Source organism: Asterias rubens, chromosome 9 (assembly GCF_902459465.1).
Source record: "Asterias rubens chromosome 9, eAstRub1.3, whole genome shotgun sequence".
Classification (NCBI taxonomy): domain Eukaryota; kingdom Metazoa; phylum Echinodermata; class Asteroidea; order Forcipulatida; family Asteriidae; genus Asterias; species Asterias rubens.
The window spans coordinates 1,797,622-1,819,714 of NC_047070.1; the positions used below are offsets into that span (position 1 = coordinate 1,797,622).

General features: G+C 38.1%; 2 protein-coding genes across 2 annotated transcripts; one reads left to right on the plus strand and one right to left on the minus strand.

Annotated features, from left to right (window-relative positions):
- Positions 1-374: 374 nt before the first annotated feature.
- On the minus strand, positions 375-13,343 carry LOC117294698 (cell division cycle protein 23 homolog). Its single transcript, XM_033777208.1, has 14 exons — positions 13,214-13,343; positions 11,483-11,555; positions 10,730-10,867; positions 9,790-9,938; positions 8,998-9,130; positions 8,001-8,178; positions 7,082-7,179; positions 5,768-5,849; positions 5,037-5,201; positions 3,999-4,107; positions 3,099-3,315; positions 1,562-1,678; positions 894-1,368; positions 375-689 (listed from the first exon to the last, which is right to left on the minus strand). Exons 1-13 carry the CDS (start codon positions 13,336-13,338, stop codon positions 1,183-1,185), a joined length of 1,770 nt encoding a protein of 589 aa, XP_033633099.1. The 5' UTR covers positions 13,339-13,343; the 3' UTR covers positions 375-689; positions 894-1,182.
- A 127-nt stretch (positions 13,344-13,470) lies between these two features.
- On the plus strand, positions 13,471-21,451 carry LOC117294977 (serine protease HTRA2, mitochondrial-like). Its single transcript, XM_033777534.1, has 6 exons — positions 13,471-14,015; positions 15,341-15,560; positions 16,336-16,527; positions 17,699-17,849; positions 18,965-19,169; positions 19,924-21,451. The coding sequence occupies exons 1-6, from the start codon at positions 13,471-13,473 to the stop codon at positions 20,087-20,089; spliced, it is 1,479 nt and encodes a 492-aa protein (XP_033633425.1). The 3' UTR covers positions 20,090-21,451.
- The last annotated feature ends 642 nt before the right edge of the window (positions 21,452-22,093 follow it).

Consider the following 22,093-nt stretch of genomic DNA (forward strand, 5'->3'; position numbering starts at 1 on the left):
TTTTGATCGTCCCGCCCGACCCTTCAAAACCCCCGACCCCATTTATTTTTCTCATAAAAAACAACCTTTTCGGCTGATTTTTTCAAAATGTACAGGTTTGAAAAGATGTTTAAAGAAGGTTTTTATTAATGTTGGCAAAGCTAGAACAATTCTTCAAATATTTACTTGGGCTACACTGTGCTTAGTTGTTTGAAAAAGTTTACAGAAAATGTCATCTAGGAGTTAAATTTGTTTGACAAAACTATTGAAAACATCAAAAACACACAAACCCTCTGTTTTATAGTGATTGTGATGATTTCTTTATTTTTGATTTCGTATTTGCCATGTCAACGATCAACAATTTTTGTTTTTATGTGGCCTTATGGAAGTGCCTTGCTCAGGGGCACAAGTGTCATGACCAGGATTCAAACCCACACTCTGCTGCTGCTGAAACATCAGAGCTTGGGTCTGTTGACCTAGACCACTCAGACACAACACACCACAGCCCACTGGTGATTTGTTCAGGCAAAGACTGGGATTTTTGACCGCGTGGTGGTGCTCTCTAACATCACTTCCGAGGGTATATTTATTCGTACCCAAAACAGTTGTTAATTATAATAATATAATAACATTTTGAGTTTATATAGCGCTGTTTCACTCCCGAACGGATGTCTTAAAGCGCTTCAAATTATTACCCCTGGTCACTGGGCCTTAATTCACTCCTTAAACAATCTCAGCTCCCTGGGGAGTATACAGCCTCGTGCAACAAATGCGCTATTAAATCAATCACAAGAACCATCTCTGCCCTCACAGGTCCCCATTTACCCCTGGGTGGAGAGAAGCAATAATAGCCAAGTGTCTTGCTCAGGGATACAAGTGTCACGATCGGGATTCGAACCCACACTCTGCTAAACAGAATCAGCAGAGCTTGAATTCGGTGCTCTTAACCGCTCGGCCACGACACCCTACATAAGGACTGAAAGCACATTACCACTACAGAGACATCTTAATCCATCACGGACAATAAGACCTTTAATTGAGTCGTTATAATCCACCGCTACAGCAACTTAACACTACTGCGCAACAAAAGTGACAGAATGCGATTAAAACTGTGCAGTACAAATCGCGTATACAAGGAAGTGATCAAAACACAACTGAAAGCGCCATTCAACTGTACATGGGTTTTAAATTATCAAGAGCGGATTATGGAGTAAAAGCCAGATTCATAGGAGACAATTGTCCCGATATCTCAGGATGATCGCTGATGTTTTGAGATGGTCTTGTAATTGATCCAATATCACCCCCTCTATTGATGTTATTTGTAGAGTCCTCCTCATTAGCACGAAGCTGGGAAATCTCCGTCTGAATCGACTTGCCTTCTTCTCTCGTCTGCAAAAAAAGGAAAAGTACTTTTCAATTTCACCTATAAGTAGGATTTGCATCAACAACAAAAAAAGGTCATAGATACATTGGATTTTCACACTAATCATAACATTTTCAAACAAAGTAACTCGTAATAAATACATGTTCAGATTTTATTTGTTTATTTCCAAACGTCCAAACCTCTTGAAGGAACACTTACCTCATTATATTCACAGCATTTATGAGCATAGTTGCTTGCTTCTTCAAAATTCCGCTTCTTGAGATGATAGTTGGCTAAGAATCGATAAGCATCACATTGCTCTTCAACCATGCCGGTCTAAGATAAGGAATAAAGAATAAATGTGCCGGTTGGTCAAGAAATCCAAAGCTTAACATTAATCAATAAAATAATGAAATCTTAAAAAGCGCATAAATCCATCAAAGTGCTCATGGCTTGTATTTGGGGCCATGAGCACTTAGATGGCATACACTATGTACAATAACCAAAATTAAAACGTAAGCCTAAGCTAAGAAGAAATCCAGAACATGTGGTAGAAAAATACAATGCATAAATCAATGTCTATAAGAAAACATAAAAGAATGAACACAAATCTATTACATTTACATTAAGATTAGGGAAAAAAAGGAATAACGACCTACATATATTATTGAGTGCTACACGTACATAACATATCATTAAACAGTTATGCTTTCAAATATTCAAATAAAATACAGCCATTCAATAAAATAATATTCAATATTCACATATTATAAAGATCAAGAACAGATAAATGCAATGATAAGTCAATGATATTAAAGGATTTCAAAGAGGTGTATGATAATAAATTTGAATATAAAATAGCAATGCAAAGCTGGGGAAAATCTTAGCAAAGTAAGCTTGAGAGAAGGGAAGAGAGTAAGAAATGAACAAGAAAACAAAAAACATTATTATTACTGTTATTCATTTGGCAAAAACATTCAAAATACAAACATATAATATATAAGAAATGTCACACATAAATAAGGGAAGTCAATATGAAAGATAAATTGTATCAAGTACCAATCAAAATGAATAAAAATGGATAGAGGTACAGTTAGAATGAGAGGGGGAAGAGATGGGGTTGGGATGAGGAACGTGTAGAAAGGGAGCAGGAGTTCAACTACTCCTTGAACATTGAGTACTGTAGTACGATAGTGGAACCTCATCGTATAGTACGATAGTGGAACCTCATCGTATAGTACGATAGTGGAACCTCATCGTATAGTACGATAGTGGAACCTCATCGTATAGTACGATAGTGGAACCTCATCGTATAGTACGATAGTGGAACCTCATCGTATAGTACGATAGTGGAACCTCATCGTATAGTACGATAGTGGAACCTCATCGTATAGTACGATAGTGGAACCTCATCGTATAGTACGATAGTCGCACGGACCTCAAAAGTGAAACACTGTGACTTAAAAGCATGTTCATCTTGCGCAAAAAAGAGAAACATGAATACAAAATATAAAAAATTATCATATAAAAATGAGTAGGATTTGAAACTTTGCATGGTGGAAATATGTACGATATATTCAAGGTTTGCGGTAACACCATGTAATGATAATCTCTAAATGAGTTGGGGTGGTTCTGATTTGGTGTGAAACCAACGGTTCTTTTTAGAACCACCCAACCTCATTTACAGATACTCATTACATGGTGTTACCGCAAATCTTGAATATATACTATAAGAATCAATGGATGTTTGGCTTACCCCCATGGCCTCTGCCTGCTCCACATATTTAGTATAAAATGTCGCTGCTCTTTCCCCTTCTCCTTGACTTTCATGGAGTTTTGCTAATTTAATCAGAGCCGTCCCTTCAATGTCTCCGACGGAATACGCTCGCCAGTAACACTTCTTAGCTTCTGGAATCTTCTCGAGTTTCTCATAGCTTTCGCCAAGAGCTACTAACATTCGTGAATCATTGGGTCTAAAAAATCAATGAAAATTATTAAGTTTGAGAGGAATTATGTAGAAAATTTGACGAAGCATGTCAGATCTCAAACCCCGGTTCATACTTCCTGCAAAATGCGAATTTGATATGAATTTTGACATCACAAATTCGCAACAAATAATTTCAACCACTGAGAAACATTTGCTGCAAAAACAGCCCTGTGTCGTCAAAACTCTTATCGCAATTATAGGCAGTATGAACAAGGCTAAACACATGTAGAAACAACATTCAGTTTAGACTTGGTTGATTAATGACACCAACAACATTCTGAGGAATACGGACGAACGTGTTCTTAAAATCAGGGCCAAATTTCATAGAGCTGCTTAAGCAAAAAATTATGCTCAAGCAAAAAAATCACGCTTAGTAAAATCAGATTACTGGCCAAGACTCCACTCAATTGATATGCTAAGTAAACAACAGTCACAAGCAATATATATGGCATGAAATTTTGTCCAGTAACATGTGTACAATAAGCGAGCTATTTTCGTGCTTAAGCATATTTTTTGCTTAAGCAGCTCTATGAAATTGGCCCCAGGTTCTAAACAGCGACATTTGACAAAACAATTTAGATCTTTGCCATGAAGTATGCAAATTGCACTAATGTAATAAGCATATAATTAGCATATAATTATTGTATTCTTTCAGCCTTGTCTAGTTACCTGACTTGTTGTGCCTGTCTGTAGTAATACAAACTGTACAGTGGCATGCGTAGAATCTCATAAGTCTGTCCTAGACAGTACCATGCTCGGAAGTCCCTCTTGTTTAATTCTGTGGAAAACAAAATATTAGAACACAAACTTAAAAACACTGAAAAGAATTCTTGAAAAAGCTTGGAATCCTAACCAGCAGGAAGATATAAACCCACATGTACTTAACCCAATTTCATAAAGCTGTTAAGCAGAAAATACTGGTTGTTGATAAATACTGGTTGTTGATAAAATTCTTTGCTTAGCAAAAATTTAGTGGGGCACCAGTCGGCCGAAAGTGCAACTGGAAAACACTGGGACCAATCAAAGCACAGGGGTGCGTTTGCACGGTCATAAATTTCTTTTTTAGTGGGGTACCGATGGTTAATCACTATTCATTGGGCAGAACATGTATTGCTCACAACCGCCAAAATGCATCCCCGATTTGGAAAGTGCAAGTCCAGGCATGCAACTGTCATTTAAAAAAAAAAAGGAAAATTTTCAAAGGCACAACGCAAGTGCGGAGCGAGGCAGCCGAAACGCCACGGGACATGATACCCACAATGGTACCCTAGAAAATGTTAAGGTTTATTATGCTCTTAGGTGCATTGTTAGAATGTACTAGGCTTATTTGACATGATTGTAGTTGTACACTGTTGTTGCCAGGCATATATAAAGCTAAAAAAAAAAAAAATCCGGAAACGCGGAAGAGTTGCATGCCTGCAAGTCACTGCACGTTCATTCAATGAAATCATTGTATCCAACGAAATCACCAATACCTGTCTTTATCCTTGCAGATAACATGCATGATATTTGGTCCTTGGAAAAAAGTAGGACAATTTCATCGAGTACAAGGACTGAACTACATGTACATAGGCTCTAATGGACTTTTCAGGCCTTTTTAATAACAACTGATTTTTCCAAGGGGAACAAAAAATCAGAAAACAGACTAAAGTTGGAAGAATATCACGCTTGAGATAAAGACAGGGGACCAGCCTAGTGTGTACGTACCGATAGCTTGTCTGTATGCCTCGATAGCAGCGGGTGTGTTCTTCATCTCCATGTATTCATGACCCATAAGAGTCCATGCTGATAGATAATGTGGGTTGAGCTTCAACGCTCGCTGGAAATACAAGACAGCTCTCTCATGTTGGGATCTTAAGGAGTAATAGTTACCTGCCAGGAAGACATAAGGAAATGATTGTTAAATAATGGAAGAGAATTGTTGAGAAAGTGGATCCGTCACAATTAAAAGGCACGGCAGGTGATTTCACAAATCGCTAGGATTAATCCTATCTTGAGTTAGGACAACATTACATCGACGACGAATTGAGCTCAAATTTTCACAGGTTTGTTAGTTTATGCATATGTTGAGACACACCAAGTGAGAATACTAGGTATGTGAAAGCACACATCGGTGTATGGGTAAAACCAGATAATATTCACTGAAAAGTTACTTTTAATATGAGAAAATAGAATTGGCCGTTGCAAACTGCTTACCAACCAAAAGGACCTCTGAAGTTAATGGCCTGATGTTTCTACCCTAGTCGAGTCTTTCTCGAAGGCTCAATGACAACACAACATGAACAGGTCACCAAGTGTACAGGTAACATAATAATAATAATAATAATACTACCGAAGTCTTATATAGCGCACGTATCTACCAAACAAGGTACTCAAGGCGCTGAGTATATACAAACTTTCAGAAAGATAGGTTATTGCAGTGAAGTGGAAATACTCACCAATAACACAACAGGTTTCAACTCTGTACTTGTCTACTTCACAAACATGATGGGCTAAGAAACTCAGCTCGGCCTTCATTTCCTGCTCCCCCCCCCCCCCCAAAAAAAAAAAAAAGAGAATAGAGAAAAAAGAAATAAGGATTGTTAGCCTGAAAAAAGGTGTCTGAAAGGGAAATTCTACCTTTGGTCTGTGAAAATGTTTGATTGTTTAAACTCTATATAAATGTAAATGTGTTCAATAAAAATAACATGTACAAATTTAATTACAAAAGGTAGTCACATTTTTGCACAATATTTAGCAAAAACACAAAATTTACAATAAACCTTCAGTTTCAAAGGATCAGTTTTGGGCCACAGTGTCTGAATTGGCCGATACAACTTCGGCTACGGCTGGATCAACATGCATTGAAGTTCAGGACAATCCTTAGCAACACCCTTAGCAACAGCCGTAGCCATTACCCTAGAAACCAATTCTGAACACGACCTTGAATTCCACTGTTCCCAGCCATTTGAAACGCATACACTGTGTATATATCATGTTGTTAATGGTTCGTTATTCAATAGATGACCTGGCAAAAATAACATGGCAGTAGAGTTCATTAAATACACACTCGAGTACACAATATGTTTTAACATGCTTATCAAATGTACAAGCAACACACAGGGATATTTGAAAAAGGATTCAGTGGGCAAAAGCAATTACAAACAATCAAATGTATACATGTTGCAGAGTATAATGCACAAGTTTTTACGAGCTGCAAACAGTAACAAATACAGTAGAAGTGGCAAATAAAAACCAATAAATATGGCATAGAGTAGTATTAAGTATGGTGATAAAATATAACAATCTAAAAGATAAGAAGAAATATGATGATAAAGTAACAATACAAGACATTAATGTAACACACACACTTGACCAGTATATCGATAAAATGACATTGATAAAAGGTTATGTGCAACAAACATTAACATGAGTTTTAGTACAGATCTGCCTTAGCAACATAGCAATAGTCGTAGCCAGTGTTGTAGCTGCGGTGGGCGGTGGCGGGCGGGCCTGCTAGAACTTACAAATTTCACCCTGCACTCTGAGCAAAACACACTGTGTTTACCAGCACAGATTTCCCCCAGTTGCACTTCAGCAATGATGGCCCCCATATCTAAACATGAATAATTTTTGTTGATCCGCACGCCCTTGGTGGAGTGATTGGATTTAGAGCCCACCACTAAAACAAATTTGGTCTAGCTACAACACTGGTTGTAGCCATGGCGTAGCAGATAGGGCCTACTATCTAGGCTAAAGACACTTTGACCTACCTTCACATACAATAGATCGGAGTAGATGTCCATGTTCTCAAGACGGAAAGGGTCCACTTTCTGTAACTGACCAAAAAGTTCCACAGCTCGATTCATGTCTGGAAAAAAAAGAAAAACAATTATAGTAAAAAGAAATTTGCAAATTCATCATGCAGACATGTTTTTTTATACACACACAATATCAACCTCTACCCTCGCACATACCCATTTATACCCATGGGCAATCATAGTGTCTGCTCAAATGACAGGGATTCGAACCAACAAAACCTGGGCCCAATTTTATATCTCTGCTTATCGCCCAATTCCGAGCCTCTGATCACGATTCCCCGCTTTTGTGCAAGCGCCGAATTTCTGCGCTAGCCTGGTAAGCGTAGAATGCCTACTAAACGTTGAGTACGCACGCGCAGAAGCCAAAATTTGCCGCTAACCCTTTAAATACACTTGCCGTAAGCATAGAATTCCCTGCTTCCGTAAGCGCCGATTCTGTGCTTACGGTAAGCAGAGCCATTAAATTAAGCCCAGACTTCAATACTCGTAACCACTCGGCAAAGACACCCTATAAGCAAGAAACACGCCTGATACTTCATGAAGGCAACAAAGACGATTGCCTCCATGCCTTGGTGTCCTTGAAATGCTCCAGTAGAAATTTACAATTTCCTCATCGGGAGCTCTTTTCCAAAGAGAAAATGCCTTGGTGCCTTTGCCCTTTCAAAATCGTAGTATAGACGATGTGACCTGTGTTTATATTTAAACCGACCTCTATTGAAAAAACACTGTATACGTCATGTTTCGCCGGGCAAAAAGACACGTAGTCATGGTAAGATTGCATACACTTTCTAGCTGGCTGCCAAAACACAAAGATTTTGCCCGCCAGAGGTCACATCGTCTATACATGCCTGAAGAAATAAGCAAATCTTACCTCTGACATAGTGGTGGGCAAGAGCAATCTGTGAGATAACGTAAGTGCTGTCTTTAAAGCCTGCATCACTTAGGGCTGTGTATTTCTTGAGTGCTTCATCGTTGAGTTGAAGCTCTAGATATGTCTTAGCAATGAAGAACTCTTTAATCCAGAGATCTGGTAATGTCAGAGAGTTTAGCTGGTCGGAGGACAAAGAAATACAACGACAATAAGTCTCTTTTTTTAATAATTGATGTTAAATTGTTGCGGTCCCCTCTGCTGAAACATCTGCTTCGAACTGCCTCTAGCTACAGGGCAATCTAGGTGGTCTAGTTGGTAAGACACTGCTCGAGAATTGCCAAGGTTGTGGGTTCGAATCCCACCCACGGAATATCCCTGTGATTTTGTGTTCACAGAACTCGGGATAGTACTGAGTTTACAGTTGTAGCACACATCGGTGTACAAGGATAATAAAACTAAAATAAATCCTTTCTTAATATATTTATTTAATGTCAACAGATATTGAAAATTTAAATTATGGTTATCACTTTAGAATTCAAGTCAACTGACCATGTGTATTTGCAGTTTGGTATTACATTAATCATTCTTCTTAGTGGAAGAGCTGGAAAAAAATATTGAATCAACAATGCTTGTTGAACATACATACATACATTATTCATAAATAAATACATTTATAAATAAATACATTTATAGATGGATACATACAGACATTTTTAAAGTGCCCACAAAGATTGAAGCGTTTTACAAAGCTTAGGCTTCATAAATAAAAATAAACACAAGCAATGCATTGATATAGATGTGCATAGGCACATATTTGTTCATGTACAAAAACAGTACATGCTATGAACAGTTTGAAAACCACTGATGTAGCAGTTATCTCGATGTTATTTACATATCCATTAACAGTCGCTGCGTCAATGATGAATAAAAAGTGCTTGAGTTTGTCGAGTATAAGAGCTACAAGAAGTTACTCAATACATGTATCTGTTGTTCATACCTTGTCTTTATCAGTCACTAGACTCGTCAGCTCAACCCAAGATCCCCAGTGGTATGGTTCCACTCGGATTGCTTCTACCAAGACACTCTCTGCTTCTTTCATCAACTCCAACTTCTTTAAAACCACTCCGTATCTACAATAACAAAACAGGTGGATAAGTTAGTCCAAAGTTGAGATAAATTGCCCAGAGTTGGGATAAATTACTCAAAAATTGAGATAAATTACTCAGAGGGTTGAGATAAATTACTCACATAGTTGAGATAAATTACTCAAAGAGTTGAGATAAATTACTCACAGACTCAAAATAAACTACTCAGAGAGTTGAAACGAATTACTCACAGAGTTGAGATAAATTACACAGAGTTGAGATAAATTACACAAAGTTGAGATAAATGACTCAGAGTTGAGATAAACTACTCACACAGTTGAGATAAATTACTCAGAGTTGAGATACAATACTCACATCATTGAGATAATTACTACAGAGTTCAAATAAATTATTTAGAGTTGAGACAAACTACTCACAGAGATTAGATAGACTACTTTAGAGTTGAGATAAATTACTCAGAGAGTTGGGATAAGTCATTCACAAAGTGTAGATTAAACACTCACAGAGTTAAGACAAAATTTCTCACAGAGTTTAGATAAATTACTCATCATAGAGTTCAGATAAATTACTTACAGATTTCAGATAAATTACTCAGTGAGTTGAGATAAATTAACTCAGGAAGTTGAGAAAAAATTTCCCAGAGTTGAGATAAATTTCTCAGAAAGTTGTGTTAAATTACTCACAGGTAAAGACAGAAGCCATCCAACGAGCCTTCTGAGTATTTCTTACTCAGGTCAATCCTAAGTGCTTTGAGTGTCTCATTCTTCATCGTCTTGTACTGGATCGGACCGGTCAGATCGGCAACTTCATCATATTTCTTCTTCTCACCTCCCTGAAAATAAATAAAAACAATGATTAACCATTTTTCCCATGGCATTTAAGACAGGTCTATTTCCACATGCATCTAAATCCTTCCTAACCAGACTCAATTTCATGGCTCCGACTCACAGCCTATAGAATTGTCAAAGACCACTGTGCTCACTTGGTGTATCCCAACATAAGCATAAAAGAACAAAAATCAGAGAAAATTTTGGCACTCAATTGGTCATCGAAGTTGCAAGAATAATGAAAAAAAAAATACCCTTGTTGCACATATTTGTTTACTTTCAGATTCCTCAGTAAGGCTTCAGGCCTAAAGTCTTTCTCATACTCAATTTATTTTAGTGAGATATTACTTCTTTCTCAAATAACTATATTACTTCAGAGGGAGTTGTTTCTCACATTTGTTACACTATCAACAGCTCTCTATTGCTCATTATCAAGTAAGTTTTTATGTTATTGCTAATATGGGCCTATATTTTGATAAACTACCAAATGTGTCCAGTGCCTTGAGCGCAGTTCTGTGGTAAGTAGTGTAGTGCCATGACAACTCTTCACCCAGGCAAAAAGTCCACCATGGATGGGACCCCGTGGCTGTGCAGTAGTGAATCCACTGAACTCTGAACTAACAATCAAATGTTGTTGTTCTTTTAGCAAAATGGTCACAAATGGACAGTCAAACTTGCACTTTCATTGCAGTAAAACCTCACTATTATTTATCTCGCAAAATAATTTAAACTTGTTTTGTACAAATGACCAAGAGCAAAGAATGAAGTCATTGTTTCTGGAACTGATAAGACGTACCAAGTATCGAGCGTAGACATGAAGAAAGAAGGCCTTTTGGCTGTGACATTTGTCAACAAAGTAAGCTGCTCTGTCGTATTCCTTGAGGTCAAAGTATGACTTTGCCAATGTGTACTGGTCAAACTCTGCAAGAAAGTCCTGTAATAAAAAAAACAAGAAATTTCTGGCCACTCATTAAGCTGGTATAATTGACTTCTGTTTGTGTGTCCAAATGAGTTGTGTGTGTGCAAACACACCTTCTGGCTATTAATATTAATTGGTTAAAATGCATACTTTTTAAAAGATTTTTTTGTAAGAAGAATTTACAAAGTTTTGTTTATATTGACAATAAAACTCATAGTAGGGGCCTTTGTTAAAGGCAGTGGACACAATTGGTAATTGTCAAGGACTAGCCTTCATAGTTTGTGTATCTCAACATATGCATAAAATAACAAACCTGTGAAAATTTGAGCTCAATCAGTCATCAAACTTGCGAGATAATAATGAAAGAATACAAAGTTGTGTGCGTTTAGATGGTTGATTTCGAGACCTCAAGTTCTAAACTTGAGGTCTCGAAATCAAATTCGTGGAAAATTACTTCTTTCTCGAAAACTAAGCCACTTCAGAGGGAGCCGTTTCTCACAATGTTTTATACCATCAACCTCTCCCCATTACTCATCACCAAGTAAGGTTTTATGCTTATAATTATTTTGAGTAATTACCAATAGTGTCCCTGGCCTTTAAGGGAACTTGACAATTTTAAAAAGGACAAACCTCTTGTGGTTGATTTTGTGAAGTCGTTGGAGATGGTTTGATGGACTTCAGTGCATATGACAACTCTGCACACCTGAATAAGAAGAATAATGATTACCAAGAAAAAGAAAAGATTTGGAATTCAACTAAAATCTCAGCCTAATCATTTCTAGTTGCGGATAACCCTCCAACCGCTGCAACCGTTGGAAGGATGTAGGGTTACAATTATCCTAACTGAACCATAATTACCTTAATTAACATCTGGCAATTTTTGTTTATATTTTTTTTATGCAAGTCGCCTGACACACAAGGCCTGAAGGCCACTTCAAGGTGTGGGCTACAATTGTTTTTTTTCCAGAGGCCGGTGCCACCTACTCCTAGGGCTGAAACAGGGTTACCCCTTTCAATGGCATGAAACAATAGGTAGCCATTCATTAAATGGAATGTAATGTACGATTCATTAATCAAATGCCACTGAGGATGCATCATGTCTGTACAATGTGTTAATCATCGCTGCGTCGTTACAATAGACCGATCCATAAAGCATTGCGTATTGACCAATCATTGCGTATTGACCAATCACAACCCTTTGCACAGCCAAAAGTCTGACACTTTTAAGTCCGACATGCGTGCGCGTATGCTTGGCGCCCGTGGCAGAGTTTTGCAGAAAGACATTGGAGAGCCTCACGTGTTCTTGCTCACTTGTGCACCATGGGGGGAGCCTAAATAATATTAATAATACAGATCAGTGTATTGAGTTTGACACCCGACGGAAGAAAAGTATAGACCTACTTCAGAAAATGTGTTATTTATATTTTCTGTTAAAAATACAGTATTTGTACTGAGAGCCTCCATGGAAAGCAGCGCTGGGTATAGACCTACTTCAGAAAATGTGTTATATTTTCTGTTAAAAATACAGTATTTGTACTGAGAGCCTCCATGGAAAGCAGCGCTGGGCGCTGATCAAAGAAGATTATTTTATAGATAAAGATAAAAAAAAAAGTTCTTTATAAAAAGATAATGATTAAATTTTTTAAAGGTTGTGCTCAAGCTCAACACTAAACAAACATCCATGCAAACACACTTTGGCTACAGTGAGTTAGTAAACAATCATTTGATTAATAAATACTAATGTAATACTAATAGTTAAAACATTTATTAAATTAAAGTACATTTATTTTATAATAATAATAATAATAATAATAATAATAATAATAATAATAATAATAATAATAATAAACATGACTGGATGGACCCTAAGCTAAAGGCGCTGTACACATTAAAAAATAGCTGCACACAAGAGCAAAAATGACAAAAGAGCATATAAAAGATTTCTAAAAATATAAACCACGAAATGGACCAGCCAATAATTAAAACCACAAATATTTTTATTATATATTTTTATTAAATATTGTTAGTATATATATAAATAAAAAATAGGTTATTTTTATAAATAAACAATTGATTGATGATAGGCTACCGGCTAACTTAACAAAAATAGTTTCTCATTTGGATTCAGTTCAGATTATTTTTAGGATTCAGCATCTTTTATTTAAAATTTTCTAAGGAGGGGTTCAACTTAAATTCATGAACTGAAATTTTGAAAGTTTTGTGGTCCACCAGTTAAACCAAAAATCCATGTCCGGAAACTGGGCTACACGTGCCCCTGCTGCTCTTCCCAAAATCAATGAACTATTTTACAGTATTATTATGGAATATAAGAGTAGACAAATAAGGAAAAATAACACTTACCATTTCACACTTTGTGTAAGGCCCCGCTGCGAACATTCTGTAATGCTGTTTAACAAATCACGTTTGACATTCGGCAAATCTATCTCGAGACTCGATTTACTTTGCGATGTCAAAATAGCCGCCATTTTTACGAAATAACACACAACAGCCGTCGGTCGACTTTGTAAACAATGGTCTGGGTCCCAGCCTATTCATAAGTGTAACAGGATGGAGCGAAATGAAGGGTACCCTGCCTCTTCGAAAAATTAATTTCCAAGATGGCGGCCTCCATGGTGAGAAGAATTTTGCTGTCTCAGACTCGGCCAATATTTCAAAGAAAAGTTCATGTGTTTTCCGTCCATCGACACATTCTTCAATCAGCGAAACCACAAACATCAATATGCAGGACCATCTCACAAGAAAAGATGAATGAAAATAAAAATTTATTCTTCAAGAGAATATTTCAAGGAACAGCGATATTTTGTTTTCTTTGTTTTATGACACCGTATCTTCATTCATTGATTGGTGCCCGATTTGAACCACGGAGAGATAAGAAACGACGGAAACTACTGGCCCTTAAAGAGGCAGAAGAACGTAAAAACTCCCCGTGGAATGACTTCCAAGAAGATGACTTTGGAAACGGCTCAACAAACTTTGCGGAGCAATCACAAGAAGAGTCAAGTATCTTTCCTGTTGTGAAAGCAGCAAAAGTTTTTGATGAAGGGGATGGTTTTGTACCACCACGTTCACACCGGTTCAACTTTATTGCAGATGCAGTGGATATTGTTGCACCCTCTGTGGTTTACATCGAGATCCACGGAAGGTATACAACTTACAATGTAATGTAGGGCCTCTACAAGCAAGAAGTACTCCTAGAAGTTAGAACTATTATGCAGTTTTGTTCCGCTATCGTGTCCCGTAACTTCCATAGACATACATCTCTCATGAAAATAACGAGTCTGCTTTTTTTCTGGTTCTTTTATAAAGTTTTAATTTTGTCAACGCAAATCTTTTTTTTCGTTTTTTTTATCTCGCCAAAATTAGGCTCTATGTGTCCTTTGAACTCTCATTGGCCCTGGGGCGACAGAAAATCTACTGCGCAATCTTGAAAATTGTTAAAAATGATAAATGCTTACCGTAATTCAGTCCCCAACTACTCCGTTTTACCACTACACTACAAATGTCGATTGTCCTCGACCGTGCGCATATTTTTTCCCAGGACAAACGTGAAGAATTATCTGCACGCGTTCGTAGTTCTCAGACACAACGTGTGCAGGACAAACGTGTGTGGATAATTCTCCACGTTTGTCCTGGGAAAAAAGTACGTGTATGTTCGGGGACAATGGGCATTTGTAGTGTAGTGGTAAAACGGAGTAGTTGGGGACTGAATACCGGTAAGAATTTATCTTTTTTAACAACTTTGTAGATTGCGGAGTGGATTATCTGGACGTCCCCCGAGTCAATGAGAGTTCAAAAGACACACATATAGAGCCTAATTTTGGCGAGATTAAAAAAGAAAAGAAAAGAGATTTGCGTTAACAAAATTAAAACTTTATAAAAGAATCAGTAAAAAGCAGACTCCTTATTGTCGTGAGAGATGTAAACCTATGAGGTTACGGGAGACGATAGCGGAATGAAACCGAAATAGTTCTAGGAGTATACGAGAAGTACAACTTGAAACCGTTATCTGTCTACTATATTTTTCTTACTTTTCTTAATGATGTAGAAAAAAAAACTGATTGTGAAGCTTTTATTTCTAGCTCATTTATTGTTATTATTTATGTTACTGTAGCCTTTATTTACTAAAAAATCAAATTAAATTAATAAATTTACAGTACTTGCCCCAGGCTACTCCACTAGAACTATTGTTATGTGACTCATCACATTGTGAGATTCGTTCCGCTATCGTCTTTGTGGAGACATTAACAAAATGAACCCTACTCCTAGAACTATGAGGTTCCTTCCGCTATGGCTCCCTGAACGCCGAGACAACAGCGGAACGGACCTCATAGTTCCAGGAGTAAACGACCCCCATATAGTTCTAGAAGTATTATCGACCGGGCACTAGTTAGTTTGGCCGAGTGTTATAAACACTTTTTATATTTCTCTTTTTGTAATTTTGTCAACAACTTTTTTTTCTACGAACAGGCACCCTATGATGGGTGGGAAACAAGTTGCTATTTCCAATGGTTCAGGGTTCATCGTCAGTTCAGATGGTCTGATTCTAACCAATGCTCACGTTGTGGCCAATAAGATGGGAGGTAAACAATCCGTAATGGTCAAGCTCCATGGTGGACGGATAGTTACTGGTCATGTGATAGCTATTGACCCAATATCGGACTTGGCTGCAGTCAAGATTAATGATGGGGTAGGTGTTCATGTTTGGATCACATCATTAAATAGACCCTTTAAATGTGACGTCACATGCTCAAAAATCTCTCACTGGGGTCAAAAAGGGCCCTCACGGGGTCAAATGAGGAAAATGGTTGGGCAATAGCTGTTCTTTGTGCGTAAAACAAGCGCGTGGGCTCTGCGTGCCTGTAGCGTTTTTCGTTATGCAAGGTGTCTGTAACTCATCTTTGTTTGGCGCATTGAATTCCTAATCATTCCAAACAAACCTTGTATTAATTTCCAGGCCTTGAAAACTGAAACAACCCATGTCAAATGTACAGTTTGTGACTGGTATCCTGCTCATTTCTGTTAAACAGGAAATTGTTGAGCAACATTTTCTGCTTAAGCGGCTTTATTTTAAACATATTGTTACACTTGATATTCATAAATTTTTGTTTCTGCAATCTGTCTGCTTATAAATTGCTTATAAATTTGTAGTGTTTTTGTCTGTACCGTTTGAATCAATTAACTTCCCCAGTGTGTTAAAATAAAGTTCTAATCTTATCATATCTTAATATAAACCACAAGGGAAACTGACTGGGTGAATCAACAAAATAGGGACAAAATATGGACACCGCCAACATAGGGCTAGATAGCTCAGTTGGTAGAGCTCCGGGACGTTAATCCGGAGGTCGTTAGTTCGAATCCCACTCTAGTCAATTCTTTGTTCAACTTTAAAAATCTTATCATATATTATGAAAACAGGCCCAAGTTATTGCTCTTATGTTGTTTGTGATGATCTTTTTCTGCAGACTGATCTACCAGCCATGAAGCTTGGTAAGTCCGCTCGGTTACGTCCTGGTGAGTGGGTTATAGCGATGGGAAGCCCTCTAACATTGAGTAATACCATCACAGCGGGAATCGTGAGCACAGTGAACCGTACCAGTAAAGAGCTGGGACTCAATAAAGACATCAACTACATCCAGACCGATGCTGCAATCAATGTAAGCTCATGGAAGAGAAAAAGGCTTTTGTTGTTCTTCTTCCGTTCTAGTGCAGCCTTCATAATTGAAGATAGTCCCACTGCCAGACAGTGACACACTGGAGCGAACCCTTTTTCTTTGCGATAAGTGTGTACTGGGGTCTTTATCGTACGTTGATAGTTGTTATAACAACACACAGGACCTTCAGCTTTACGTCCAATCCAAAGGATCACCTCGGGAGTAGCTTTAACCAGAGAGCTTAAACCAATCAATTTTGTCTCCTGTCGTCGATTTCACAAAAAGACTAATCATAGGACATGAGACGAGTCCCAACCCTGCACTGTAGCATGCAGACCTTAAGATTAATCTTAAGTTAGGACGAGTTACTTGTCCCAACTCGAGATAAGACGAGTCCTAACTCTTTGTGAAATCGACCCCTGATGATGACTAGAGCGTGCTAGTCGAAGCATTGAGACCAACTAAGAATTCACTCCGCATTAGTGAAGTTAATAACAATCCTCTGTAAGTTGGAGTAGTTTTCCCTGTCGATTGTAGCAGTTAAAAAGCAGGACAGTTCATTTCAGAACTCTCTCTCATACACAACATTGGGTTCATGGCTGTGATTATGGATGGCGCAAGTCAAGAAATTGTGATTCAGTAACTAGTAGACAAACTTGATTCTAGTCATTGTGAAATCAGCAAATAGTTCGGTAGGATTCGAACCCCAACATTGTGATTGCAAGTCCTGCAGTCTAACCACTGAATCCCATTTTTTTTCAAGGGGGGGGGGGCAAGATGTGGATAATTTTTTTGTTCAGAGTAAGTTTTTGTTTGGGGGGGTGGAATTATTACTTGTTAAAAATCAAGTAAGCTCAGTGGTTTTCTCCTTTCACCTCTGTGGACCCTGGTTTACCTCTGTGGACCTGGTTTATCTCTGTGGACCCTGGTTTACCTCTGTGGACCTGGTTTATCTCTATGGACCCTGGTTTACTTCTGTGGACCCTGGTTCAAACCCCACCTCCTACTGGAGCCTTGCATGTGGATTGTGTTTTCGGTTTCATTACATGGGTTTTCCCCATTTTGGGATTTTCCTCCCATATCTAAAACTAAACAATTCTTTATTGTTTCTTTTTTACCCTGGTTTTGGATATGTCCTAAACTGACTAACCTTTTTTTTCTTCTTTTTTTCAAGTTTGGTAATTCAGGTGGCCCATTGGTGAATCTGGATGGAGAAGCTATCGGAATAAACACCATGAAAGTAACGTCAGGGATCTCCTTCGCTATTCCCATTGATTATGCCCAGGACTTCCTGGACAAGGTCAATCAAAAGATCAAATCAGAAGGTAGGGTCAAAGTTCACAGGTTATAGCATCTCAAATTGATTAAGCAATAATAACAGATACATTTGTTTATCAAACAGTGTTTAGTAATCGTAGAGGCAAAGTATACCTTTGGTATTTGGAACCGTTTGATTGTTGAATCCTTTTAAATGACGAAAATATGTAAACAACCAAACTAACAAAGTTTTTTTTTTTCACCGAAAATTCAGAGCGAATAAAAATATGTCCACGCAGGAAGAATAATCCCTAATAGGAATATACAATCTGAGAAATGTATCTGACAGTACAAATTCTCAAATTAAAATTTGGAGGCATAAAACATGACATCTTTTTACATTACATTACTTCTCAAAATGCTTTATACTATCGAAAGCTGCTGTAGGCTTCTAATCAAAACGTGTTATTGCCATTGAGTCAAAGAATGATTACCAGAGGTATAACTTCCCTTAAACCATTACCATGTCACCATGGTCAAGTGGTTAGGCTGCAGGACTTGCAATCACAAGGTTTTGGGTTCGAATCCCCCAGCTGATCACTGATTCCACAATGACAAGAATAAATATTGTTGTCTAGTATCACAATTTCCTAATTTGTGTAGTTTCATAATCATAGATGTGAAACCAATGTTTGTATGAGAGAGATTGGCTGTTGCCAGCTTGGTGTTTATATCCCTTTGTGGGAGTTTGCCGAGTTCCATTGATGGGAAGATCATTCAAACAACAACATGTGCCTAACAATGAAATACATTTTTACAGGGTGTTCAATACATAGCTGTGGAAGATTTTGAGGCCCAATCAGCCTTGGTCAAGGCAGAGGCATTATTCACTCCGAAAGAGACGCTGTAAACCAACCCGTATACACTGCGTAATTTGTGTACTCACATTGCATCACAACTGTATACACTTTGCGTAATGTAATGTGTGTATCTCACGACACATTACCAAAAATACGCACAGTGTATACGGGTGGGTCGTGTGATAAGGTAACACACATTAAGCCAGTGTTTACAGATGGGTTTACAGCGACTTTTTTGGAATGAAAAATGCGACTGCCTTGAGCAAGGCTAAGGTCCAATAAACGTTAAACTCTTCATGAGTATTATTTTTTGATTGCTTTAGATTCTTCATCAGGCTTGACCGGTAGCTGGTTCTCAGGTGGGAAAAAGACAACAACACCAGATGAGAAACGAGGCTACATCGGCATCACCATGTTGACCTTGACCCCACCTCTGCTTAATGACCTCAAGTCACGCATGGCTGACTTTCCTAACGTCACACATGGAGTCTTAGTGTACAGGATTACTGTGGGATCTCCGGCATACATGTAAATATTCAATCAATATTTTTTATTTCTTTTCTTGAAAATTACTAATGCACAGTTAACAGGCCTGGAATTTAATTTTTGACATGTTGAAAGGGCAAGGCCATTTTCATTTTGTAAAGGGCACTTCCATGAACCAAGGCAAACACAAGAAGCAACGGAGGCCATGGCCTTTGTGACCTGTGTGTCATTCAAGGTCCGAGATAAATTTCACCAAGAAAACTTCACAGCCCACTGTGAGTTTTAGTTTTTGAAACGTTTGCCCGCGTTGTTCAGTATAGACCTTATTATCACACTACTCTATTCCCGGGGCAACCCTTGGATCGCTTTCCCCCTGATCTACCCCGGCAAATATGCGCATACCCCGGGGAAATAGCCAACCTTGCTCTGGAGTAGGTCTAAGCAGTAAAACGCCAGGATATTCTTGAAATGTGCAACCAGAACCCCATGGAAAAGGGACCTAGGCGGGGACATGTGAAAGTGGGTTGGGTAACTGTGGGGTAAAAAAACTCCTGGGGGCTTCTCCAGTGATGTATTCCACTGGGAGAGAGAAGCAGTGTGAGTAGGATTTGAAACTTTGCATCGTGTCAATACCATACAGAAAGGTTTCCGGTAACACCATGTAATGATAATCTCTAAATGAGTTGAGGTAGTTTCTGAAAAGAACCATTGGTTTCAACTCCATGTTTCGATCAGTATGCTCTGATCGTCTTCTGGAGAGAGCTGATTTGAAACTTTTGTCTATTTTTATTCACAGGGTTGGTATGAAAGCTGGTGATATTGTTACTCACATCAACGGCAAACCAGTCAAGTCTGCTACGGACGTCTATAATTCAGTGCTCTCTAACAAAGAAGTGGAAATAGCTGTAGTCCGTCGCTCACAGACACTAACTATTAAGTTAGTTCCAGACGAGTCCCAGTAAAACCTCCACACATCAACGGCAAACCAGTCAAGTCTGCTACTGACGTCTATAATTCAGTGCTCCCCAACAAAGAAATGGAAATAGCTGTAGTCCGTCGCGCACAGACACTAACTATTAAGTTAGTTCCAGATGAATCCCAGTAAAACCTCCACACATCAACGGCAAACCAGTCAAGTCTGCTACGGACGTCTATAATTCAGTGCTCCCCAACAAAGAAATGGAAATAGCTGTAGTACGTTGCTCACAGACACTAACTATTAAGTTAGCTCCAGATGAATCCCAGTAAAACCTCCATACAACGAGGTCAAAGGTCACATTGGTTAGGACACACTGATTGGTTGGTTGACCATCTCTTTGATTGAAGGCCTGGGCGACTATTTCAATTTACAACTTGACTAGCCGTGCCTCAAATAGTCGCGACTAATTTTTAATTCCCAAGACGTGTTGCAGCATGTTTGCCACAGGTGCAATGTAGTCAAATTCACGCTGAAAGGATTGTTACACTGATGTCTGATTGTGTTTTGTAAGTAAATAATGTTGTTGTGAATAGCTGTAAGCGACACAATTGGTTCACCAAACAGGTAGTCACACAACAATTTGTGTTAGTAGTCGCGACTGTTTTTTTTAAGGGTGGCTAGATTACCCGAGTTGTTAAAAAACGGTAGTCGCGACTCGACTAAGCAATCAATAGTCGGGACTGAGACACTAGTTGCCCAAGCTGCCCAGGCTTAATTGATTGCGACCACTCGAATGGAAAATGACAGTAACTAGTACGCTCTCCATAGTACACTTTATCACAGAGATAACACAAAATAATAATAATACACAACCTACAACTGAATTTCAAGGAAATAGACCTCATATTGACAAGCCACAAGCCATAGATTCACATGGGAATTAAAATGTGCAAACACAAGAAACAATCAGTTTAAAAGGATTTATTCTTCTCAAACATGACGTCGTACAATGTAAATAACTAGCTCTTCAAAGTATAGAGGGTTTTTTTCAGTACAAAGTGTTCATGTTGTGTTTTGTTTATGAAAAACTACCGCTAGTAAACTTGTGGTGTACACAAGAGTTCCTTGCTCTTTGGTACAGCCATAGTGCAAGGGTACAGCCATGTATAAAGTTTGTTGGGTGAAGTGTTGCACTGAAAAGAGCCTGTGTGGTCTCATCGTTTTATGAAGAGTGTCCTCTACTTGTCTTTTCATACTTTGTTTTCTTTTTGTGCAAAACAAGATTCCCCCAAGATAATCTTGAGAAAGGGAAGAGGAGTGTAACAAAGACAAATTCGTGAAAAAAGCATTGTAGTGTTAGGGTGTTTGTTATGTTTTTAGTGTGTTTTTTTTTTTTTTTTAGGGGGGGGGGTGAAGAAAACTGTTTTGAAGAAAGAAAATATTTCTTTGATTCAACATATTCGTTGAAGTCTGGAAAATCAAACAAATCGTGTTTAGTAAATGTAGATATTTTGTTAACATGGAACAAACTGTGAAATGGCAATCCAGACATGACATTTTCCATTTCGATTGATGTTAGTTTTGCATCGGAGAAAGAATAAATTTATCCTTACTCCAAACTTTCCTGAGGGCAAAGAACCTGAGTATACAGTGCGTATAACACTTCAGTGTTAGGGTAAAACAAAATTGATAGGCCTATTTTCCTTGTTAATCAACTCTTGCCTTCATTTCTGAACACTTTGTGTATTTTGCTATAAGTCACTTGTAGCAGCTTTTGCCTCTTCCAGCTGATTGCTTGCATATTTTTTTTTAAATGATAGATAAATTGAATTCAAAATAAACAATGGATGGTTGGACAAAGATCAAATAAAACTTTTGAGTCGGATCATTGAATATCATTTGCAGTATCTATTATCATAAAGTGTCCATTTCTAATGAACTTGACAGGCGTTTTAAATTTTTGTATACATGAAATAATGCCTACTCTCAGGCATGCAACTCTTCCGCGTTTCCGTGGAATTCCGCTTTCTTTTTTTCTTCGTTTTTT